We start from the raw sequence: 21,237 nt of genomic DNA, 5'->3' as shown, positions 1-21,237 counted from the left end.
TGACTGTTTCTTTTGCCGTGCAGAAGCTGTGGAGTTTGATTAGGTCCCATTTGTCTATTTTGGCTTTTGTTGTCAATGCTTTAGGTGTTTTGGTCATGAAGTCCTTGCCTACACCTATGTCCTGAATGGTTTTGCCTAGATTTTCTTCTAGGGTTTTTATGGTGTTAGGTCTTATGTTTAAGTCTTTAATCCATCTGGAGTTAATTTTAGTGTAAGGTGTCAGGAAGGGGTCCAGTTTCTGCTTTCTGCACATGGCTAGCCAGCTTTCCCAACACCATTTATTGAACAGGGAATCCTTTCCCCATTGCTTGTTTTTGCCTGGTTTGTCAAAGATCAGATGGTTGTAGATATGTTGTGTTGCCTCCGAGACCTCTGTTCTGTTCCATTGGTCTATATGTCTGTTTTGGTACCAGTACCATGCTGTTTTGATTACTGTAGCCTTGTAGTATAGTTTGAAGTCCGGTAGTGTGATGCCTCCCGCTTTGTTCTTTTTGCTTAGAATTGACTTGGCTAGGCGGGCTCTCTTTTGGTTCCATATGAAGTTTAAGGTGGTTTTTTCCAGTTCTGTGAAGAAGGTCATTGGTAGCTTGATGGGGATAGCATTGAATCTGTAAATTACTTTGGGCAGTATGGCCATTTTCATGATATTGATTCTTCCTAACCATGAACATGGAATGTTTCTCCATCTGTTTGTGTCCTCTGTTATTTCATTGAGCAGTGGCTTGTAGTTCTCCTTGAAGAGGTCCTTTATGTTCCTTGTTAGTTGTATTCCTAGGTATTTTATTCTCTTTGTGGTAATTGTGAACGGAAGCTTGTTCTTGATTTGGCTCTAAGTCTGTTATTGGTGTATAGGAATGCATGTGATTTTTGCACATTGATTTTGTATCCTGAGACTTTGCTGAACTTGCTTATCAGTTTCAGGAGATTTGGGGCTGAGACGATGGGGTCTTCTAGATATACAATCATGTCGTCTGCAAATAGAGACAATTTGACTTCCTCCTTTCCTATTCGAATGCCCTTTATTTCTTTTTCTTGCCTGATTGCTCTGGCTAGAACTTCTAATACTATATTGAATAGTAGTGGTGAGAGAGGGCATCCTTGTCTGGTGCCACATTTCAAGGGGAATGCTTCCAGTTTTTGCCCATTCAGTATGATATTGGCTGTTGGTTTGTCATAAATAGCTTTTATTATTTTGAGATATGTTCCATCAATACCTAGCTTATTGAGGGTTTTTAGCATAAAGGGCTGTTGAATTTTGTCAAAGGCCTTCTCTGCATCAATTGAGATAATCATGTGGTTTTTGTCTTTGGTTCTGTTTATGTGGTGAATTACGTTTATAGACTTGCATATGTTGAACCAGTCTTGCATCCCCGGGATGAAGCCTACTTGATCATGGTGGATAAGCTTTTTGATGTGCTGTTGCAATCGGCTTGTCAGTATTTTATTGAAGATTTTTGCATCTATGTTCATCATGGATATTGGCCTGAAGTTTTCTTTTCTTGTTGAGTCTCTGCCAGGTTTTGGAATCAGGATGATGTTGGTCTCATAAAATGATTTGGGAAGAATTCCCTCTTTTTGTATTGTTTGGAATAGTTTCAGAAGGAATGGTACCAGCTCCTCTTTGTATGTCTGGTAGAATTCGGCTGTGAACCCGTCTGGACCTGGGCTTTTTTTGGGTGGTAAGCTCTTAATTGCTGCCTCAACTTCAGACCTTGTTATGGGTCTGTTCAGGGTTTCGGCTTCTTCCTGGTTTAGGCTTGGGAGGAGGCAAGTGTCCAGGAATTTATCCATTTCTTCCAGGTTTATTAGTTTGTGTGCATAGAGTTGTTTGTAATAATCTCTGATGATGGTTTGAATTTCTGTGGAATCTGTGGTGATATCCCCTTTATCGTTTTTTATTGCATCAATTTGGTTATTCTGTCTTTTCTTTTTTATTAATCTGGCTAGTGGTCTGTCTATTTTGTTGATCTTTTTAAAAAAACAGCTCCTGGATTTATTGATTTTTTGAAGGGTTTTTTGTGTGTCTATCTCCTTCAGTTCTGCTCTGATCTTAGCTATTTCTTGTCTTCTGCTAGACTTTGAGGTTTTTTGATCTTGCTTCTCTAGCTCTTTCAGTTTTGATGATAGGGTGTCAATTTTTGATCTCTCCTTGCTTCTCATGTGGGCACTTATTGCTATATATTTTCCTCTAGAGACTGCTTTAAATGTGTCCCAGAGATTCTGGTATGTTGTGTCTTCATTCTTGTTGGTTTCGAAGAACATCTTTATTTCTGTCTTCATTTCATTGTTTATCCAGTCAACATTCAAGAGCAAGTTGTTCAGTTTCCATGAAGCTGTGCGGTTCTGGGTTAGTTTTTGAATTCTGAGTTCTAACTTGATTGCACTGTGGTCTGAGAGACTGTTTGTTATGATTTCCGTTCTTTTGCATTTGCTGAGGAGTGATTTACTCCCAATTATGTGGTCAATTTTAGAGTAGGTGTGACGTGGTGCTGAGAAGAATGTATATTCTGTGGCTTTGGGGTGGAGAGTTCTGTAAATGTCTATTAGGTTTGCTTGGTCCAGGTCTGAGTTCAAGTCCTGGATATCCTTGTTAATTTTCTGTCTGGTTGATCTGTCTAATATTGACAATGGGGTGTTAAAGTCTCCCACTATTATTGTGTGGGAGTCTAAGTCTCTTTGTAAGTCATTTAGAACTTGCCTTATGTATCTGGGTGCTCCTGTATTGGGTGCGTATATATTTAGGATCGTTAGCTCTTCTTATTGCATCGATCCTTTTACCATTATGTAATGTCCCTCTTTGTCTCTTATGATCTTTGTTGCTTTAAAGTCTAATTTATCAGAGATGAGAATTGCAACTCCTGCTTTTTTTTGCTCTCCATTTGCTTGGTAAGTCTTCCTCTATTCCTTTATTTTGAGCCTTTGTGTATCCTTGCATGTGAGATGGGTTTCCTAGATACAGTACACCGATGGGTTTTGGCTTTTTATCCAATTTGCCAGTCTGTGTCTTTTGATTGGGGCATTTAGTCCATTTACATTTAGGGTTAATATTGTTATGTGCAAATTTGATACTGCCATTTTGGTGCTAGCTGGGTGTTTTGCCCTTTAGTTGAGGTGGTACTTGTTGTTCCTTTATATGTGTAGAGCCTCTTTCAGGAGCTCTTGTAGAGCTGGCCTGGTGGTGACGAAATCTCTGAGTACTAGCATGTTCCCACAGGATTTTATTTTTCCTTCACTTATGAAGCTTATTTTGGCTGGATAGGAGATTCTGGGTTGAAGGTTCTTTTCTTTAAGGATGTTGAATATTGGCCCCCACTCTCTTCCGGCTTGTAGGGTTTCTGCTGAGAGATCTGCTGTGAGTCTGATGGGCTTCCCTTTGTGGGTAACCCGACCTTTCTCTCTGGCTGCCCTTAGTATTTTCTCCCTCATTTCAACCCTGGTGAATCTGACGATTATGTGCCTTGGGGTTGCTCTTCTTGACGAATATCTTTGTGGTGTTCTCTGTATTTCCTGGACTTGAATGTTGGCCTGTCTTGCTAGGTTGGGGAAGTTTTCCTGGATAATATCCTGAAGAGTATTTTCCAGCTTGGATTCATTCTCTTCGTCGCATTCAGGTACGCCTATCAGACGTAGATTAGGTCTTTTCACATAGTCCCACATTTCTTGGAGATTTTGTTCATTCCTTTTTTCCCTTTTTTCTCTATTCTTACCTTCTCATTTTATTTCATTGAGTTGATCTTCGACCTCTGATATCCTTTCTTCTGCTTGGTCAATTCGGCTGTTGAAACTTGTGCATGCTTCGCGAAGTTCTCGTGTTGCGTTTTTCAGCTCCGTCAATTCACTTATATTCCTTTCTATTTTGTCCATTCTCATTAGCATTTCGTCAAATCTTTTTTCAAGGTTCTTAGTTTCTTTGCATTTGGTTAGAACATGTTCTTTAAGTTCACAGAAGTTTCTTACTACCCACCTTCTGAAGTCTGATTCTGTCATTTCATCACACTCGTTCTCCCTCCATCCTTGTTCCCTTGCTAGTGAGGAATTGTGATCCCTTGTAGGAGGAGAGGTGTTCTGGTTTCGGGTGTTTTCATGCTTTTTGCACTGGTTTCTTCCCGTCTTTAAGGATTTATCCACCTGTCGACTTTGTAGTTGCTGGCTTTCAGATTGGGTCACAAATCTTTCAGATTGACGTTCTGTTTGTTGATGATGAGGTTATTTCTGCTTCTTGGTTTTCCTTCTGACAGTCTGGCCCCTCTGCTGTAGGTCTGCTGAGGTTCACTCCAGGCCCTGCTTGCCTGGGGTTCACCTTCAGCAGCTGCTGAACAGTAAGGGTTGTTACCAGTTTTCTTCTTCTGCTATCTTTGTCCCAGAAGGATACCCGCCTAGTGTCAATCTGATCTCTCCTTTATGAGGTGTCTCTTTGGATATATAGGGGTCAGGGAGCTGCTTGAGGAGACGGTATCTTCTTTATAGGAGCTCAAATGGTGAGCTGTGAGCTCTGTTGTTCATTCAGAGCTGCTGGGCAGGTACATTTAGGTCTGCTGCAGCAGAACTCATAAACTGCTTTTTGTTCCCAGGTGCTCTGTCCCAGGGATTTAGGGCTTTATTTATGAGTTTCTGTTATGCTGCTGCCTTCTTTTTTTTTTTCCTTCAGACCTGCCCTGCCCAGCAAGGAGGCAGCCTAGTCACTGTCGTCCTGTAGAGGCTTTGCTGAGCTGCTGTGGGCTCCGCCCAGCTGCCAAGTGAACTTCCCTGCAGTCCTGTTTATATGGGTGTAGTTAGAACTGCTTTGGCGATGGTGGCCCGCCTCTGTTGAGGTGGAGTCTCTCTGCTGTGGTGGGTTGCTTTGGCAATGGCGGGCTGCCTCAGCATTGGCCGACTACCTCCATAGTGGTGGGCTGCCTCGGTAATGGCAGACGCCCCTCCCCCACAGAGCTGGACCATCGCGGGTTCAGCTGCGCTTGCTGTGAAACTCTCAATCCAGAGTTTCTGATTGCTGTTCTTTTGTGGGGGTGGGACCAGCCGAGCCTGATCACCTGGCTCCCTGCCTCAGAACCTTTTTTAAATTTGTGTTCCAGTCGCCTATTGAAGAGGCGCCAGGGTCCATTTGTTTTCCCCTGCGGCCACTCCCTGCACTGGCTTAAACAGCGGCACTGAGGTTTCTGGCGCTTTTTTTTTTTTTTTTTTTTTTGCCCTGGAATCTACTGTCCTGGTTCCCTGCTCAGTCCCCTTTATAAACAGACGCGAATGGGCGACTTCCCGTGGCTCCAATTGCCAGCCAAAAGGGCACCCAGACCGGTGTATTTTGTATGGAGAACCGCTGCTCCGGGGCGCTGACAAAGCAGCCACGCGGGGCAAAGCAGCAGCGCCGGCCAGCACAGCAGCGGTGGCCGAAACAGCGGTGCTGGTGACCTGTGGAGCTCCTCTGCCTGGGAATTTCCTAGTCTGTGGGCAATAAAAATGCGGCGTCCACTGACCCTCTGCACTTTCACTGGGAGCTGCAATCCTGAGCTGTTCCTAAATGGCCATCTTGGATCCTCCCTTCTTTTCACCTTTTTAAAAACTCAGTTGCATATTTATGTTTGGGTCTATTTCTGGAGTTTCTGTTCTTTTCCATTGATTATATGCCAGTATTGCACTATCTTATTTATTGTAGCTCTATGATAGGTTTTAAAAATCAAACAGTATTAGCCCTACAATTTTGTTTTTGTCACATTTGTTTTGGCTATTCTGTATCCTTTGCATTTGCATACAGCTTTTAGAATAAACTTGTTCATTTCTGCAAAAAGCCTACTGGGATTTAGAAGGAGATCATATTGAATCTGTCTTTAATTTCTGAGATTGACATCTTAACAGGATAATCCTTGAATATGTTTAGGTCTTCTTTATTTTTCTCAGCATGTTCTGTAGTTTTTGGTCTATAAATCTTGCACATCTTTTGTCAAGTTTTCCAAATATATTTCATATTGAAACAGGAAAAGTTTCCCAGTCCCCCTCGCAGGGCCTGCAGTCGGGGAGTGGCTAGCTTCTTTGGTGCCCTGCTGCTCAAACCTCTAGGGGGAGCATGCAGACGGGCAGGTTGTGGGGCTCCGACCTCACCACAGTGTCTGGGAGTGAATGTTTATATCTCCTGAAGCCCCAGTGGGCATGTGTTGCAGGGTGCTCTTTTAGTTTTGCCAGTTGTGGGTGGCTTGTGTTAGCTCAGTTAGACCCTGTGCTTTCTTGCAAGGACAGAGGGCTTTCTGTATTCTGGGGTTTCTTCCCTCTGTATACTGGAAGAATTGGATCACACTTGGACTTGGAAAATTAGTGCAAGGTTGTATTCAGTGGAAGTAGCTCTCAGCAGATGGAGCCAGAAGACAGACCAAGTGGAAAGGTGATTTCCCCTTGGAGTTGGGCTGCTTGGCAGCCGGGCCTCGCCTCTGACTGCCTCAGCCAAACTCTGCCTCATTCTGCTTGAGGTGCATGTTGGTGTGCTCTTAGGTGGATGCGTTCCTTTTGACGTCCTCTCTGGACGTCCTCTCTCGACGTCTCTCAATGTCCAGTCGCTTGCGTGTTCTTCCGCTGGTATATTCCTCTCAATGTCTATCTGCATGCGTCTCTGTCTGCTAGTGTCTTGGGGGTTTTTAAAGGCACAGGATGGGGGTGTGGCAGGCGAGGATGGTCTTGGGAAATGCAGCATTTGAAAGTCAAGGTGGGAGTGCCTGTCCTCACCTAGGTTCATAGGCACAGGCCCAGGGGCGGTAACTAGACAGGGAACACGCCCCTCCCTTCCCAGCGCTTCCCTGCGCCGTCTGCCGTGTCAATATTGTTATGTTAATGTAAATTAGATTACGTTTTTAAATTATAATATATATTTCTTTTATATGGAGAATATAATATATAAAAGTGGAGGTACTTTAAAAATATATAAAAGTATATTTTAAAATATATATAAAAGTAAAGGTACTTAATATAAATTTATAAAATATATAAAAGTAGAAGCACTTTATTCTCCATATAATATAATAGAGGTACTTTTATATATTATATTTTCCATATAATAGAAAAGAATACTTTATCCAGTATGCAGGATATAAAGTCGATATATAAAAGTAGAGGTACTTTAGTATGCAGGGCATATCCTGCATACTGCTAGACTCACTTATTTTTCATGCCATTTTGTAGATTATTTACGGTTTTTCACCATAGACAACAATGTTTGTGAATAAAGACAATTAAATTTCTTCCTTTGTAATCTGTGTTTTATTTCTTTTTCTTGCCTTATTGAACTGGCTCAGAGCTCCAATACAGTGTTGGATAATGGTAATGTTCCAGTTTGAGTAGATTTGGTACCAATTCTTCTTTGAATATCTGATAGAATTCAGCTGTGGATCTGTGTGGTCCTGGACTTTTCTTTGTTGGCAATTTTAAAATTACAGTTTCAATCTTGCTGCTTGTTATTGTCTGTTGAGAGTTTTTATTTCTTCCTGGTTTAATCTAGGAGGGTTGTATATTTCCAGGAATTTATCCATCTCCTCTAGGTTTTCTAGTTTATGCATGTAACAGTGTTCACAGAAGCCTTAAGTGATCTTTTGTATTTCATATATATATATATATATATATATATAATATTTTATTATACTTTAAGTTCTGGGGTACATGTGAAGAATGTGCAGGTTTGTTGCATAGGTATACACTTGCCATGGTAGTTTGCTGCACTCATCAACCCATTATCTGCATTAGGTATTTCTCCTAATGCTGTCCTTCGCCTAGCCCCTGACCCCGACAGGCCCCAGTGTGTGATGTGTCTCATTGTTCAACTCCCACTAATGAGTGAGAATATGTGGTGTTTTGTTTTCTTTAGTTTAATTAGAAGCTCTTTAGTTTATTTAGATCCCGTTTGTCAATTTTGGCTTTTGTTGCCATTGCTTTTGGTGTTTTAGGCTTGAAGTCTTTGCCCATGCCTATGTCCTGAATGGTATTGCCTAGGTTTTCTTCTAGGGTTTTTATAGTTTTAGGTCTTATGTTTAAGTCTTTAATTCATCTTGAGTTAATTTTTGTATAAGGTTTAAGGAAGGGATCCAGTTTCACCTTTCTGCATATGGCTAGCCAGTTTTCCCAACACCATTTATTAAATAGGGAATCCTTTCCCCATTGCTTGTTTTTGTCAGGTTTGTGAAAGATCAGATTCCCATTTCATTTTTAATTGAGCTTATTTGGATCTTCTCTCTTCTTGTAATCTTGCTAGCGGTCTTATCAATTTTGTTTATCTTTACGAAGAACCAGCTTTTTGTTTCATTTATCTTTTGCATTTTTTTTGGTTTCAGTCTCATTTAGTCTTGTCCTGATATTTGTTAATTCTTTTCTTCTGCTGGGTTTGGGTTTGGTTTGTTCTTGTTTTTCTAGTTCCATGAGATGTGACCTTAGATTGCCTGTTTGTGCACTTTCAGACTTTTTGATGTAGACACTTAATGCTATGAACTTTACTCTTAGTACCGCTTTTGCTCCATCCTAGAGGTTTTGATAAGTTGTGTCACTGTTATTGTTCAGTTGAAATAATTTTTTAATTTCCATCTTGATTTCATTGTTGACCCAACAATCATTCAGGAGCAGGTTATTTAACTTCTATGTATTTGCAAGGTTTTGAGGGTTCCTTTTGGAGTTGATTTCCAATTTTATTCCACTGTGGTCTGAGTGAGTACTTGATATAATTTTGGTTTTCTTAAATTTATCGAGATTTGTTTTATGGCCTATCATATGATCTATCTTGGAGAATGTCCCATGTGCTGATGAATAGAATGTATATTCTGCAGTTATTGGGTAGAATGTTCTGTAGATATCTATTAAGTTCATTTGTTCTAGGGTATAGCTTAAATCCATTATTTATTTTTTGACTTTCTGTCTTGATGACCTGTCTAGTGCTGTCAGTGGAATATTGAAGTTCCCCACTATTATTGTGTTGCTGTCTTAGGTCTAGTAGTAATTGTTTGTAAATTTGGGACCTCCAGTGTTAGGTGTATATTTAGGATTATGATATTTTTCTATTGGACAAGTCCTTTTATCATTATATAATGTCCCTCTGTCTTTTTAAATTGATGTTGCTTTAAAGTTTGTTTCTGTCTGATATAAGAATAGCTACTCGTGCTCACTTTTGATGACTATTTGCGTGAAATATCTTTTTCCACCCCTTTACCTTAAGTTTATGTGAGTCCTTATGTGTTAGGTGAGTCTCTTGAAGACAGCAGCTGGTTGGTGAATTCTCATCCATTCTGTGATTCTGTACCTACTGGGTATTTACCCAGAGGAAAATAAGTCATTATATTAAAAAGATGCTTGCACATGCATGTTTATTGCAGCACAATTTACAATTGCTAAAATATGGAACCAGCCCAAATGCCCATTAGTCAATGGGTGGATAAAGAAAATGTGGGGCATGTGTGTATGTGTGTGTGTGTGTGTGTGTGTGTGTATGTATGTGTATATGTGTGTGTGTGTGTGTGTGTATACACACACACACACACACTCACCATAAAAAGGAACAAAATATTGGCATTTGCAGCAACCTCAATGGAGTTGGAGACCATTATTCTAAGTGATGTAACTCAGGAATGGAAAACCAAACATTGTATGTTGTTACTTATAAGTGGGAGCTAAGCCATGAGGACGCAGAGGCACAAGAATGATACAATGGACTTTGGGGACTCTGGGGAAAGGGTATGAGGGATGTGAGGGATAAAAGATTACACACTCAGTAGAGTGTACACTGCTTGGGTGATGGGTGCACCAAAATCTCAGAAATCACCGCTGAAGAACTTATTTATATAACCAAACACCACCTGTTTCTCAAAAACCTCTAGAAATAAAAAAGTCCTTAGATATGAATCTAAGCAAATGTGTATAAGATCTGTATGCTAAAATTACATAAAAAATGAATAAATTATTCAAAGATCTAAATAAAGATAAATATTGTGTTTATGGATTAAAATAAAGAAGTGATAATAGTCAACATCCCTGCCTTGTTTCTGACTTGGGGGAAAGTATTCATTCTTTCGCCATTAAGTATGATGCTGGCTTTAAGTTTGTCATAGATATTCATTATTTGGTTGAGGAAGTTCCTTTCTGTTTGTAGTCTGTTGATAGTTTTAAATCATAGTAGATATTGGATTTGTCAGATTTCCACATGTCGTGAGATATCCATGTGTTTTTTTTTGAAAATTCTGTTACATTGACTGATTTTTAAAATTAACCTTTTTATTTTGAGAAAACTATAGATTCACATATAGTTGTAAGAAATAATATAGAAATACTCATGCTCTCTTTACCCAGTTTCCCCATATAGTAACATCTTGAAAAACTATAGTATAAAATTACAACCAGGATGTTGACAATGATACAATCAGGATGCATAAGATTTCCATCACCATTGGCTCTCTCACATTACACTTGTGTAGTCACACCTATTTCCCTCCTGCTCCTATATCTCTCCTTAACTCCTGGAAATCATTAACCTGTTATCTATTTGTATAACTTTGTAATTTCAAGAATGCTATATAAGTGGAATCACACTGTATATAACCTTTTGGGATTGAATTTTTTTCACTTAGCATACTTTCTGGAGTTTCTTCCAGGTGGTTACCTATATCAATAGTTTTTTTCCTTTTTGTTACTGACCAGCATTCCACAGTATGGTGTACTACAGTTTATCTGTTTCTTCACTTAAGGACATATTGTTTTCATTATTTTCTTGTTCAAATAAATATGTTATAAACATTCATCTACAGGTTTTTATGTGAACAGAAATTTTTATTTCTTTGAGCTAAATGGTCCAGAGTGCAATTACTGGCTTGTATGGTATTGCATATTTAATATTTTAAGAAACGTCCAAACTGTTTTCCAGAGTGGCTGTACCAGCTTACATGCCCAACAGCAATGAATGATCCAGCTTTTTTGCTTTTGGTGGTGTTTTTAAAATTTTAGTCATTCTGATTAGTGTGTAGTGATGTTTCATTGTCCTTTTACTTTGTGTTTGCCTGATGGTTAATGAATTAAGCATCTTTTAGTGTGCTTATTTGCAATCTGTATATCATCCTCAGTGAAATGTCCCCTCATGTCTTTTACCCATTTTTGAATTGGATTGTGTATTTTTTAACTGTTGAGTTTTGAGAGTTCTTTATATGGTCTCGACACTAGTCCTTTTTCAAACATTCATTTGCAAATATTTTCTCCCAGTCTGTGGCTTGTCTTTTTATCCTTTTACAGGGTCTTTCACAATGCAAAAGTTTTAAATTTTGATGAAGTTCAACTTTTCTTTCCTGTGGATTATGATTTTGCTATCAAGTTTAGGAACTCTTTGCCTAGCCCCAGATCTACAGGCTATTCTCCCATGTTTTTCCTGACAGTTCTATTGTTATATATTTCACACTTGATTTTATTGAAAAGGCTGAGAAGTGATTAGTTTTTATGTTTTAGATATAAGTCTGTGATTCATTTTGAGTTAGTGTGAGGTGTAGGTCATGTCTTTTTTTTTTTTTTTTAATTGAGACAGAGTCTAACTCTGTCTCCATGCCAGAGTGCAGTGGTTTGATCTCAGCTCACTGCAACCTCTGCCTCCTGGGTTCAAGTGATTCTCCTGCCTCAGCCTCCCATGTTGGGGTCTCCATCTGCAGGGGTCTGTCCTGCAGACCCTGACTCAGTAACGGATGAATAAAGTACACTGACACACAGATATTATGCTTTGCCAGTTTGGCTGAGGATCTGGGCAGCTTACAGACTCCCTGGAGAGTGCTATAAACAGTTGCAACCTCTGGCCACCAACAGCCAGTGAGACGTGCATTTATTTAGTAAAGTTTAATTGACAAAGGCTTGAGTCAACACCGCTAGAGTGATGAGATTAAAGGACAGATTCCTATGCCCAAAGCAAACACCATTAGTGGATAATCTCCCTGGTTGACCTCCCCCTGAGAGGGCCATCCGGCTCAAAGGTTAGTTTTAAGACCACATGAGTAAACTAGTTAGGTAAACTCCCCCACATACCCTAGCTATTTTCTTTACTTATTAACTAAATGTAAAGGGGATTTAGGCTGGCTTTAGCCAAGAACTGTAGAAAAAACCCTTAGGCCTTCCCAAAAGAATTTGAGAATATATTCTATAACTTTCTCTAATATTCTTCCCTTAATATTTTTGCTACTACCCTAAGTGAATTCCCACACTCATAAGTAGCTGGGATTACAGGCACATGCCACCAAGCCCAGCTAATTTTTTTGTATTTTTAGTAGAGATGGGATTTCACCATGTTGGCCAGCATGGTCTTGATCTCTTGACCTTGTGACCCACCTGCCTCAGCCTCCCAAAGTGCTGGGATTACAGGTGTGAGCCACTACACCCAGCCATCATATATTTTAAAAAAAATTTTAAACACCTGTGGATATCTAGTTGCTTCAGTGCCATTTGTTGAAAGGCTATTTTTTGTCTACTGGATTGTCTTTGCACTGTTGCCAAAAATCAGTTGGGCATATGTGTGGGAGTCTATTTCTGGGTTCTCTCTTCTGTTCTGTTGATCCATGTGTCTCTCTCCACAAATACTCTGCAGTCTTGGTTACTATAGCTATGTAATAAGTCTTAACAGTGGGTGGACACAATTCCTCCTACATCATTCTTCTTTTTTAAAATTGTTTCAGCTATGCTCATTCCTTTGGTTTTTCATATAAATTTGGAAAAATATAATTTATGTATCCCCAAAATCTTGTTGAGATTTTGATAGGGATTGTGTTAAAGCTGTATACCACTTTGGGGAGAATTGCCATATTTACCATGCTGAGTTTCCCAGTGTGTGTCTCTCTAATTGTTCAGATATCCTTTGATTTCTTTTAGCATTGTGTATTTTCAGCCTACAACTTCTGTACATATTTTGTTAGTTTTTTTTTTTTTTGGAATGATTATAAATTATATTGAATTTGTCATTTCAGTGTTCATGTGTTGACTTTTGTCAAATTTTTTTCTGAATTGATATGATCATGTGATACTTTTCTTCTTTAGCCTGTTAATATGATGGAGTGTATTAATTTTTAATATTGAACCAGCCTTGTTTCCTTGCAACAAACTCCATTTGATCATGGTATATAATTCTTTCTTTTATATGTTACTATATTTTATTTGCTAAAATTTTGTTAAATATTTTTAATCTATATAAGGTATATTGCTCTGCAGTTTTTCCTTATGAAGTGATTTAGGAAGTGCTACCTATCTTCTCTTTTCTGAAAGAGATTGTGTACAATAGTGTTAATTTTTCATTAAATGATTGGTAGTATTCTCCATTGAAACTATCTGGGCCTGGAATTTTTTTTAGGACTTTGAAAATATTAATCCAATTTCCCTAATAGTTGTAGGAACATTCAGATTATCTCTTTCATATTGGATAAGTTGTAACTATTTGTGTTTTTCAAGGACTTGGTCCATTTTGTCTAAGTTATCAAATTTATATGTATAGAAGTATTCACAGTATTCACTTATTATCCTTTTGATTTCTGCAGTCTATAGAGATACCTACTGTTTAAATCCTGATGTTGGTAATTTGTGTCTTCTCTTGTTCTTTTGTCATTCTTACTTGAGGTTAGTTGATTGTTTACCTTTAAAACAACTAGGTCTTTGTTTCCTTCCTTTTCTTTATTTTTTCTATTTTTATTATCATTAATCTCATCTCTTTGTTTCTTCTGCTTGTGTTGTGATTACTTTGTTCTAGATTCTTGAAGTGGAAAGTTAGATTATTGATTTGAGATGTTCTGTTTCTTTCTAATGTTTGCATTTCCCTCTCTGTACATATTAGCTATATCCCTCACTGTTGATTTTTGATTTTTTCATTCAGTTCAGTGTATTTTTTGATTTCTCATGAGACTCTCTTCTTGATTCATGGGAATATATAGAAGTTTATTGTTTAGTTTCCAAGAGTTGGGAGATTTTTCTGTTATTTTATTTTATTTATTTAAATTCTATTGTACTCAGAGAAAGCTCTATATTATTTAAATTTTCAAAAATTTGTTGAGGTTTGTTTTGTGGTCCAAGATGTAGTCTGTCTTGATACATATTCTTTGGGCACTTGAATGGAATGTATATTTTTGTTGTTGTTGGATAGAATGTTCTAGAAATATCTACTAAATTTTGGTTGATGGTATGCTTGAGTTCTTCTATATATTTACTGATTTTCTGTGTTCTGTTAGTTGTTGAGAGATGGACTCTGAAATTTTCAGCTGTGCACTGTGTATTTGTCCATTTTTCTTTTCGGTCTCATCAGTTTTTGCTTCATGTATTTTGCAACTCAGTTTGGTGTATATGCATTTAGGATTGCTATTTCTTGGTGGATTATCTCTTTTACCATTTTATAGTGTCCCTGTCTGTCTCTGATGATTTTCTTTTATCTCAGATTTACTTTATTTGATATTCATATAGCCACTCCTGCTTTCTTTTGATTCACATTTCTATATTATTTTCCATCTTTATTTTCAGCCACTGATACTGTTATATTTGAAGTGAGTTTCTTATAGACATCATATAGTTGAATCATTTTTAAAATCCACTCTTCCAATTCCTGTCTTAAATTGATGTATTTGGACCACTTATATTTAATGTAATTGTTGATATTTTAATTGTATAATTTCATTTTTCATTTTTATTTGTTGTTGTTTTTTTGTTTGTTTTCTTTTTCTTGCCTTCCTGTGAAAAGTTTTGTTTTCACATCTGTGAGGTATTAGAGATCATATCCTTTTTTATTGTAATTGCAAATTAGTGAATAAAATTCACCAAATGTTCAATATTAAATATTCTTGATGTCTGTTAATCTACTTAGCCATCTATTCATTCATGCTTTCAAGAGATATTTATTGAGCCTCTACCTTGGGCCAAGCATTGTCATTTTCTTTATCTTTCAGATTATTATCTTCTTTCAGTTCTTTAGTAGTGTGGTGTATTTATTTCCTCTGGTTGTTGTAACAAATTTCCACAAACAATGTGGCTTAAAAATAATAGAAATTTATTCTCTCACAGTTCTAGACAACAGAAGTCTGAAGGGAAAATGTCAGCAGAGATCTAGAGGAGAATCCATTCTTGCGTATTCCAGCTTTTGGTGGTTGTCACCATTAGCTGACTTGTGGCTGTATTGCTCTAATTTCTGCATTTGTAGTCAAATGACCTTCTATTGTGTTTTATTCTCTGAGTTTCTCTTTTAAGGACATTTGCAATTAGATTTAGGGCCTAGCCAGTTTGGATTATCTAGGATTATCTAGAATAATCTCTTTATCTGAAGAGCCCTCTAAAAATTAAGACAACAATCATAGGTTCTAGAATTAAGATACAGACATTATCTTTTAGGGGGCCACCATTCAATTCACTACAAGTAGTATTTTTCTGTGCATCTTTAATTTTCCTTTTTTTGATCCTCTCTCCATTTGGCATGGGTTCTCTATTTCATACCCCTTTTCTATTCCTTTTTAATTTTGTCTCTTAAAGGATTCTCCTAGAGAGTGGTGACAACAGTGGAATGATTATGGTGTCCTATATTTCATAGCTTACCATGTTGCAACAGAAAAAGGCTTTCTTCATGGGAGGGCAGCTTCATTTAGAATCAGAATATGTTTCTTTTTAATAGAACTTATAAAACTCTGAAGTTCTACTATTTAAAACGTATTAAAGTCTTATGTATATATGCTTTAACTACAAATTCATTTGAAGAGATAAGTAAAAATTCTAATCAATAAGTAAATGTTATGGAATCAGCAATCAATATTTAAATTGGTATCAGTTAAGAATAGGTGGAATTTCCCTCTGAGGCGATGCCACGTTTATTAGCATCTTTTTGAGAGAGATAGATATGATATAGATGTGTGTGTGTATGTATGTTTCCAGTTCTTTCAGAACTTAGGCTACTTTGGTTATATTTGAAAAAAGTTATTTGCTGTTTGGGAAGTGGTTGTTTTGGAAGAATCTGAACACTTTTTTCAAGGTATTTAGGCTACTGGAGTATTGCTGAGATTATTTTGATAACTCTTTAGTGAATGTTATGTTAAAAAAGAATTATGTAAATATACCCTGCTGATCATGAAGAGTATGGAGTGTATCTTTAAGAAGTTTCTGGGATGGAGTTAAATCTAGTGCAATGAGTGATTTCACTATACTAAGAGAAAATTGTATGATTTTGCTGTAGTTGATTTTATTGGTGTCCCTGTTGCAACGATTATTAATGTTTTATCATAATAAAATGTTACCATTTATATATTTTTATAAAGCATGGCAAACTGACAGGTCACAGGAGAAAATGAGATAGAATTAAAAAATATGTATTTAATAATAGTCTCAAAACTTTTAGACTGAAGACATATAAAACGAGACAATCGTGTTTCAGCACGAGCATAATTAATATCTTCATGTATTTGTTAGAAGATTTGCTTAATGAAATTTCAGTTTTGGTTTTAGTTTTATATTTAAATGATGCATTTCTAGCTTAAAACTTAATCAGAAGTCTGAGTACCTATCATTCAAAGCAGTCATTTTTCTAATTAGTCCACACTTTTTATAACTGTGCAGAGGAATTTAGCTTGTAATTACAAATTTTAAATTTGTGTTTTCTTTGTAAGTGCTGGTCAAGATATCCAAGGAACAAGTGTGATTGCTAATCTCCCATTTTTGATGCGACAGAATCCCACTGAGACACTGCGGAGAGTCCTGCCGAAAGTCAGAGTAAGTTGGTATAAAATAAGATTGGAGTTTCCGTTTTTTCCCCAGCAGCATGTTGTCATTGTTGAAGAAAGACTTTGGAGCTTTAGTGGCGGATCTTTTGCATCTAAAAATTGAGTGGAGAAAGCATTATTATAGACATTTCTAATTATGATGAAAATATTTAGGGAAATTAGTTGATGGAAATGGAGAAATCCAGCTCTTAAGTTGTAAAATTTCTTCAGTCCTTTCCTCAGTAAAGACATTTTACTAAAGGTAGTTTTCAGTAGGTCAAAAACACCTCTTAACTATTCTTAAAAAAAAGTATTTAATATTCTGTTGACTTAAATCTATATTAATAGTATTTGTATAACGATATTATAATTGAGCTGATATTCCTGATATTGACCCTATGATGACTTCTGAAGAATCATCAAATAAAGGTTGAATTATGGCCATCACAATTTTAGATGTGTATGTAATTTATTGCTTTATAAATTTCTTCAGAATTAGTTTTTCTGCTATGAACAAAAGTGTTTGATTTTGATCTGCTATTATTTCTTGTGACTCTTTAATATTTATTGATTATTAATATAAAATTAAAGAATTTCAACTATTAAATTTTTAATACTTGTTTGTACTTATGTGCAAAGTGCTTTTCTTTATAAGAACTTGAATAAACAAAACACCAGTGTGTGTGTCCTTTAAGACTTTACCTGCTAATGGGGTCATTGAGGTTACATACTAATGAGGATTATGTTTGCTAATAGAGTTTGGTTGATTTTACCTTTGTTTTTTTAATTTGGATATAGCTCTTTTCATAATTTTTAACTAATTTATATGTGTTTAAAATACTGAAGTTATTAGTGAATTCTTGAGTTTTATTTTTAGGTATGTGTAGCATGGTTCTAGTTACTGTGATTTAGATCAGGATGTACCATGTTATTTTCATGAGATGCCCACATTTCTATGCAGGCATTATGAATGTTTTTACTGATTACAAAGGTGAATTAAGATGATAGTTATTTTGGCATTGCATGTGATTTGAAAGTAAATCAAGCCTTTTTGAATCTGTTTTTCCCAAAATTATGACATAATTTCAAAGTAATTAGGTACACACAGACCAGGCTTATTCACATTCATTTTCAGTGACACTAAGTGACCTACTCTTGTCAGCATGACAGCCGGAAGAGCCAGTTAAACAGTAGCAGAAAGGAACAGATATTTAGGTCCTCTTTGGTACAGAGTTAATGTAAGTAAGTAAGCAAATGAGATTTAAAGCTAAAAATATTGCATGGTGCACACTCTGCATTGAGCAGTTGAAATCTGGTCTACAGAGAGCATATTAGATGTCCAAAGTTTCATGATGAAAGAGAGCAGTGAACTTTAGAGGTCTCTAAATTACTTTGCAAAAATCCTTTTGCTGAGCTCACAATAAAGGAAATTAAGTAACAGCTCCCCTAAAACCTTAATTTCATGGGACTGTATAAAGAATACTATACATATAATATACATATTATAAATATATAGCATATTTATACAAAGAATCAAATGTATCTTCTGAAACTATAAGATATTTGCCTGAGTTATAGAAGATATGGTTTTAATAAGCTTTAAAAGTAATGAAAATTAATCCATAATACAGAGTATATTAACAGAATAAATAGATACAAAGGAAGTATATACTAATGAATATGTACTTAGGAAACCTTTATTTATAGCTGAATGATTTCATTTATTTATTTTACTAATCAACATGAAACCATTTATTTAAGACCGCCGTCTTGACCTGTACTCCCTTTAAAAGAGATACCAAAAATGTAGAAGAGTCCAGATTAGATTGTATATTAGGAAGACCTAATGACCACAGAAAGCAGTGAGAGAATAAGTATAATAGAGTATTGTGGGTTTCTGACTTTATGTAAAAATGCTGAAGAATAAGGCAAATGAGAAGGGCTTTATGGGGGTAACGCCAATAATAATGACTTTTATTGATAATTTAATATGTAATGTAGACAGCTAAACATTTAATCACCCCCATTTCAAATGCTAAAATCTGTGTTTTTGTGCACGTCATTTTAAATTCGTTGTATTTAGATTTTGTTATGACTTATTGGTACTCCTTATCAGCACCTTTGTTAGTTCCACCTCACTGCTGTGTTTACTTTCCAGTGATGAAACGCTGACAAAATCTGGTGTTAACTATGTACCTTTGCTTGGCCATGATTTCTCATTTTTTTTTTTTTAAAGTGATCTTGAGCATTAGTAATAATGTCATTCTCATTCATTCATAAATATTTACTAAGTACTTCCTATAAGACAGGCACTGTTCTAACCACTGGGAAAATAGAAGTGAACAAAAGATAGGGGATTTGCCCTCAAGGAGGCTGCAGTCTAGATGGAGAAACGGACATTAAACAAGAAAATCCCTCCTCACCCAAGAAAGGTATAATCATCATTTGTGATAAGCCCTCTGAGTGTACAGAACAGGAGTTGATGAAATGAAGTAGTAAAGTAATGAGGGCATCTGCTGTGCATTGGGATGTCAAGGAATGCCTTTATGAGGAGCAGAAAATGGAAGGGATGGAAAGAAGCAGCCATTTTAGAGTCAGGACCAAGTAGAGTCAGGGCCAAGTAGGGTGAGTGATAAATAGCCCTAAGGTGAAAGAGCTGGGTGGGACTGAGAGAGACAGGTATGTTTGGGACCCAGTGGATAGGGTGGGGTGTGACTGAGAAGAGGTTCGAGAAATGATTGATGACAGAGCATGCAAGCATTGGATTTTATTAGGACAGTGAAAAGTCACTGAAGGCTTTAAAGCAGGCAGTGACTTAATTGTGTTTCTATTTCACAGTGATCATTATGGTTATTGTACGGAGAATAGATTGGAGTGGAATAGTTAGGAAGCTTCAGTACTGGTCCTCATAGCTAGTATGAGGCTAACTAATTAGGACAGTAGAGAGCAGTGGACATATCTGAGATACATGGATTAAGATAGAACATGCAGAACTTCATAATGGATTGGGTTTCAGAAGTGAGAGATGACTTCCAGATTTCTGGCTTGACCATACATATGGTTCTGCTGATTTTCAGTTACGGTTAATAGTCTGTTAAATTCATAAGGAAAAATAATTTGTATACTTGATAATACTGGTTTTTTATGAATGATTTACTTTTAGATAGTTTCAAGATATGAACAGTAAATATTTTATGCAAGAAGTTAATCAATACCAAGATTTTTACCATGTTTGTAACAGTATTGTGTGCCTTTAAGAACATCAGATAAAGTGATGGAGATCTTGGGCTTATGTATTATAAACTTTCATCAGTGATATTTTTGTTTTATTGCATTTGATTTTGTTCTTATAATAATGGATTAATTGAAAAGTGATTTTAAAAATAGGTTGCTGTTTTCACTGTTTTAGAGATAAAGGAATTTAATGCTTAAAAATAAAATGTCAGAAACAAAGTTAGTATTACAATTGAGCCAATCCATCAGACTGAGGTTGATGTCTAGAATAACTAATAAAAGAAGAAAAATAGAAACTAAGAAAAATAGAATTGAGCCAGTTCATAGTATTTCCCCAATTTGTTTTCTAAATTGTATCCATTGGTCGTGCAATTAGGTCATTCATCTCAAGGTTAAATTTAGCTAGGAATTTAGAAAGGAAATATTTTGACCTCCAATTTAAATTTCCTAAATGTGGAGACATTTTAAAATATAGTCATTACCATATATTCATGTTACACGATTTAATCCTAGGATATCTATTAAAAAAGAATTTTTCTCCTGTGGTCTTTATTCTTTTTTCACAGTATATTAAATTGAAATCTTAGATGTTTGTTAGACTTCAATATTTGATTTGAACTTCCAGTTACCTAGAAGTGAAAGAATTTCATTGTCAAGATAAATATCCAAAATGTTATACAATAGTCTTTTATAAAATTCAGAATAATAGTGATATAATTACACCATGTAACGAAGGTGATTCCTTTACAATCCAATGCAAAAAGACTCTCTACCTATTGAGTTATTTACTTAGTTGTTTTTACGCTTACATTTAGGCAACCATAATATAGGTCATAAAATTAATAGAAATTGAGCAATGCTAGGCACAGATAAAAATAACTGTAGCAAATATTTATTGAGGTCTTACTATGTGTCAGACACTGTATTCTGTCAGATATTCTACACATTTTAATCTGAATCCTCATAGCAGTTCTACAGTGATCATTTGACAGTGGAAAAAAAATCTTAGTTAAGCAATTTGCTAAAAGTCACAAAGCTTGCAAGTGGTATAATTAGGTTTAAACAGGAAGTCTGACTCCTGAGTCCTCACTCTTTTCTACTCATTAGCTGATCACGACTGTAACAGATATATAATGTGTAATTTAATGTCTCAAGCCTTAGTCATCTCCTGTCTGTACGACAGCAGCCTCCTCACTGAATTTGTTGCTTCCACTTTGCCTCCTAGAGCAAACTCACTCAGAGAGATCTTTTAAAAAGTGTCAATCATATCTTATCTCCCTCTTGCATGAAAATTACTTAAGTGGTATGATAG

At 36.3% G+C, this 21,237-nt stretch overlaps 1 protein-coding gene across 7 annotated transcripts in view; it reads left to right on the top strand.

Annotated features, from left to right (window-relative positions):
• Nucleotides 1-21,237, top strand: part of PPP4R4 (protein phosphatase 4 regulatory subunit 4) — a 114,073-nt gene that overhangs the window by 28,823 nt on the left and 64,013 nt on the right. For all 7 annotated transcript variants that reach the window (XM_032287535.1, XM_032287537.1, XM_032287534.1 and 4 more), the window contains exon 3: nucleotides 16,599-16,701. In XM_032287535.1, the coding sequence (XP_032143426.1) occupies nucleotides 16,599-16,701 (103 nt within the window). The remainder of the gene's footprint in view (nucleotides 1-16,598; nucleotides 16,702-21,237) is intronic.

The sequence above is a fragment of the Sapajus apella genome, unplaced genomic scaffold, assembly GCF_009761245.1.
Source record: "Sapajus apella isolate SASKATOON/1434 unplaced genomic scaffold, GSC_monkey_1.0 scaffold20, whole genome shotgun sequence".
NCBI classification, from domain to species: Eukaryota; Metazoa; Chordata; class Mammalia; order Primates; family Cebidae; genus Sapajus; species Sapajus apella.
Note: the sequence above shows the minus strand (reverse complement) of the source record. Positions and strands in the feature narration are given on the sequence as shown.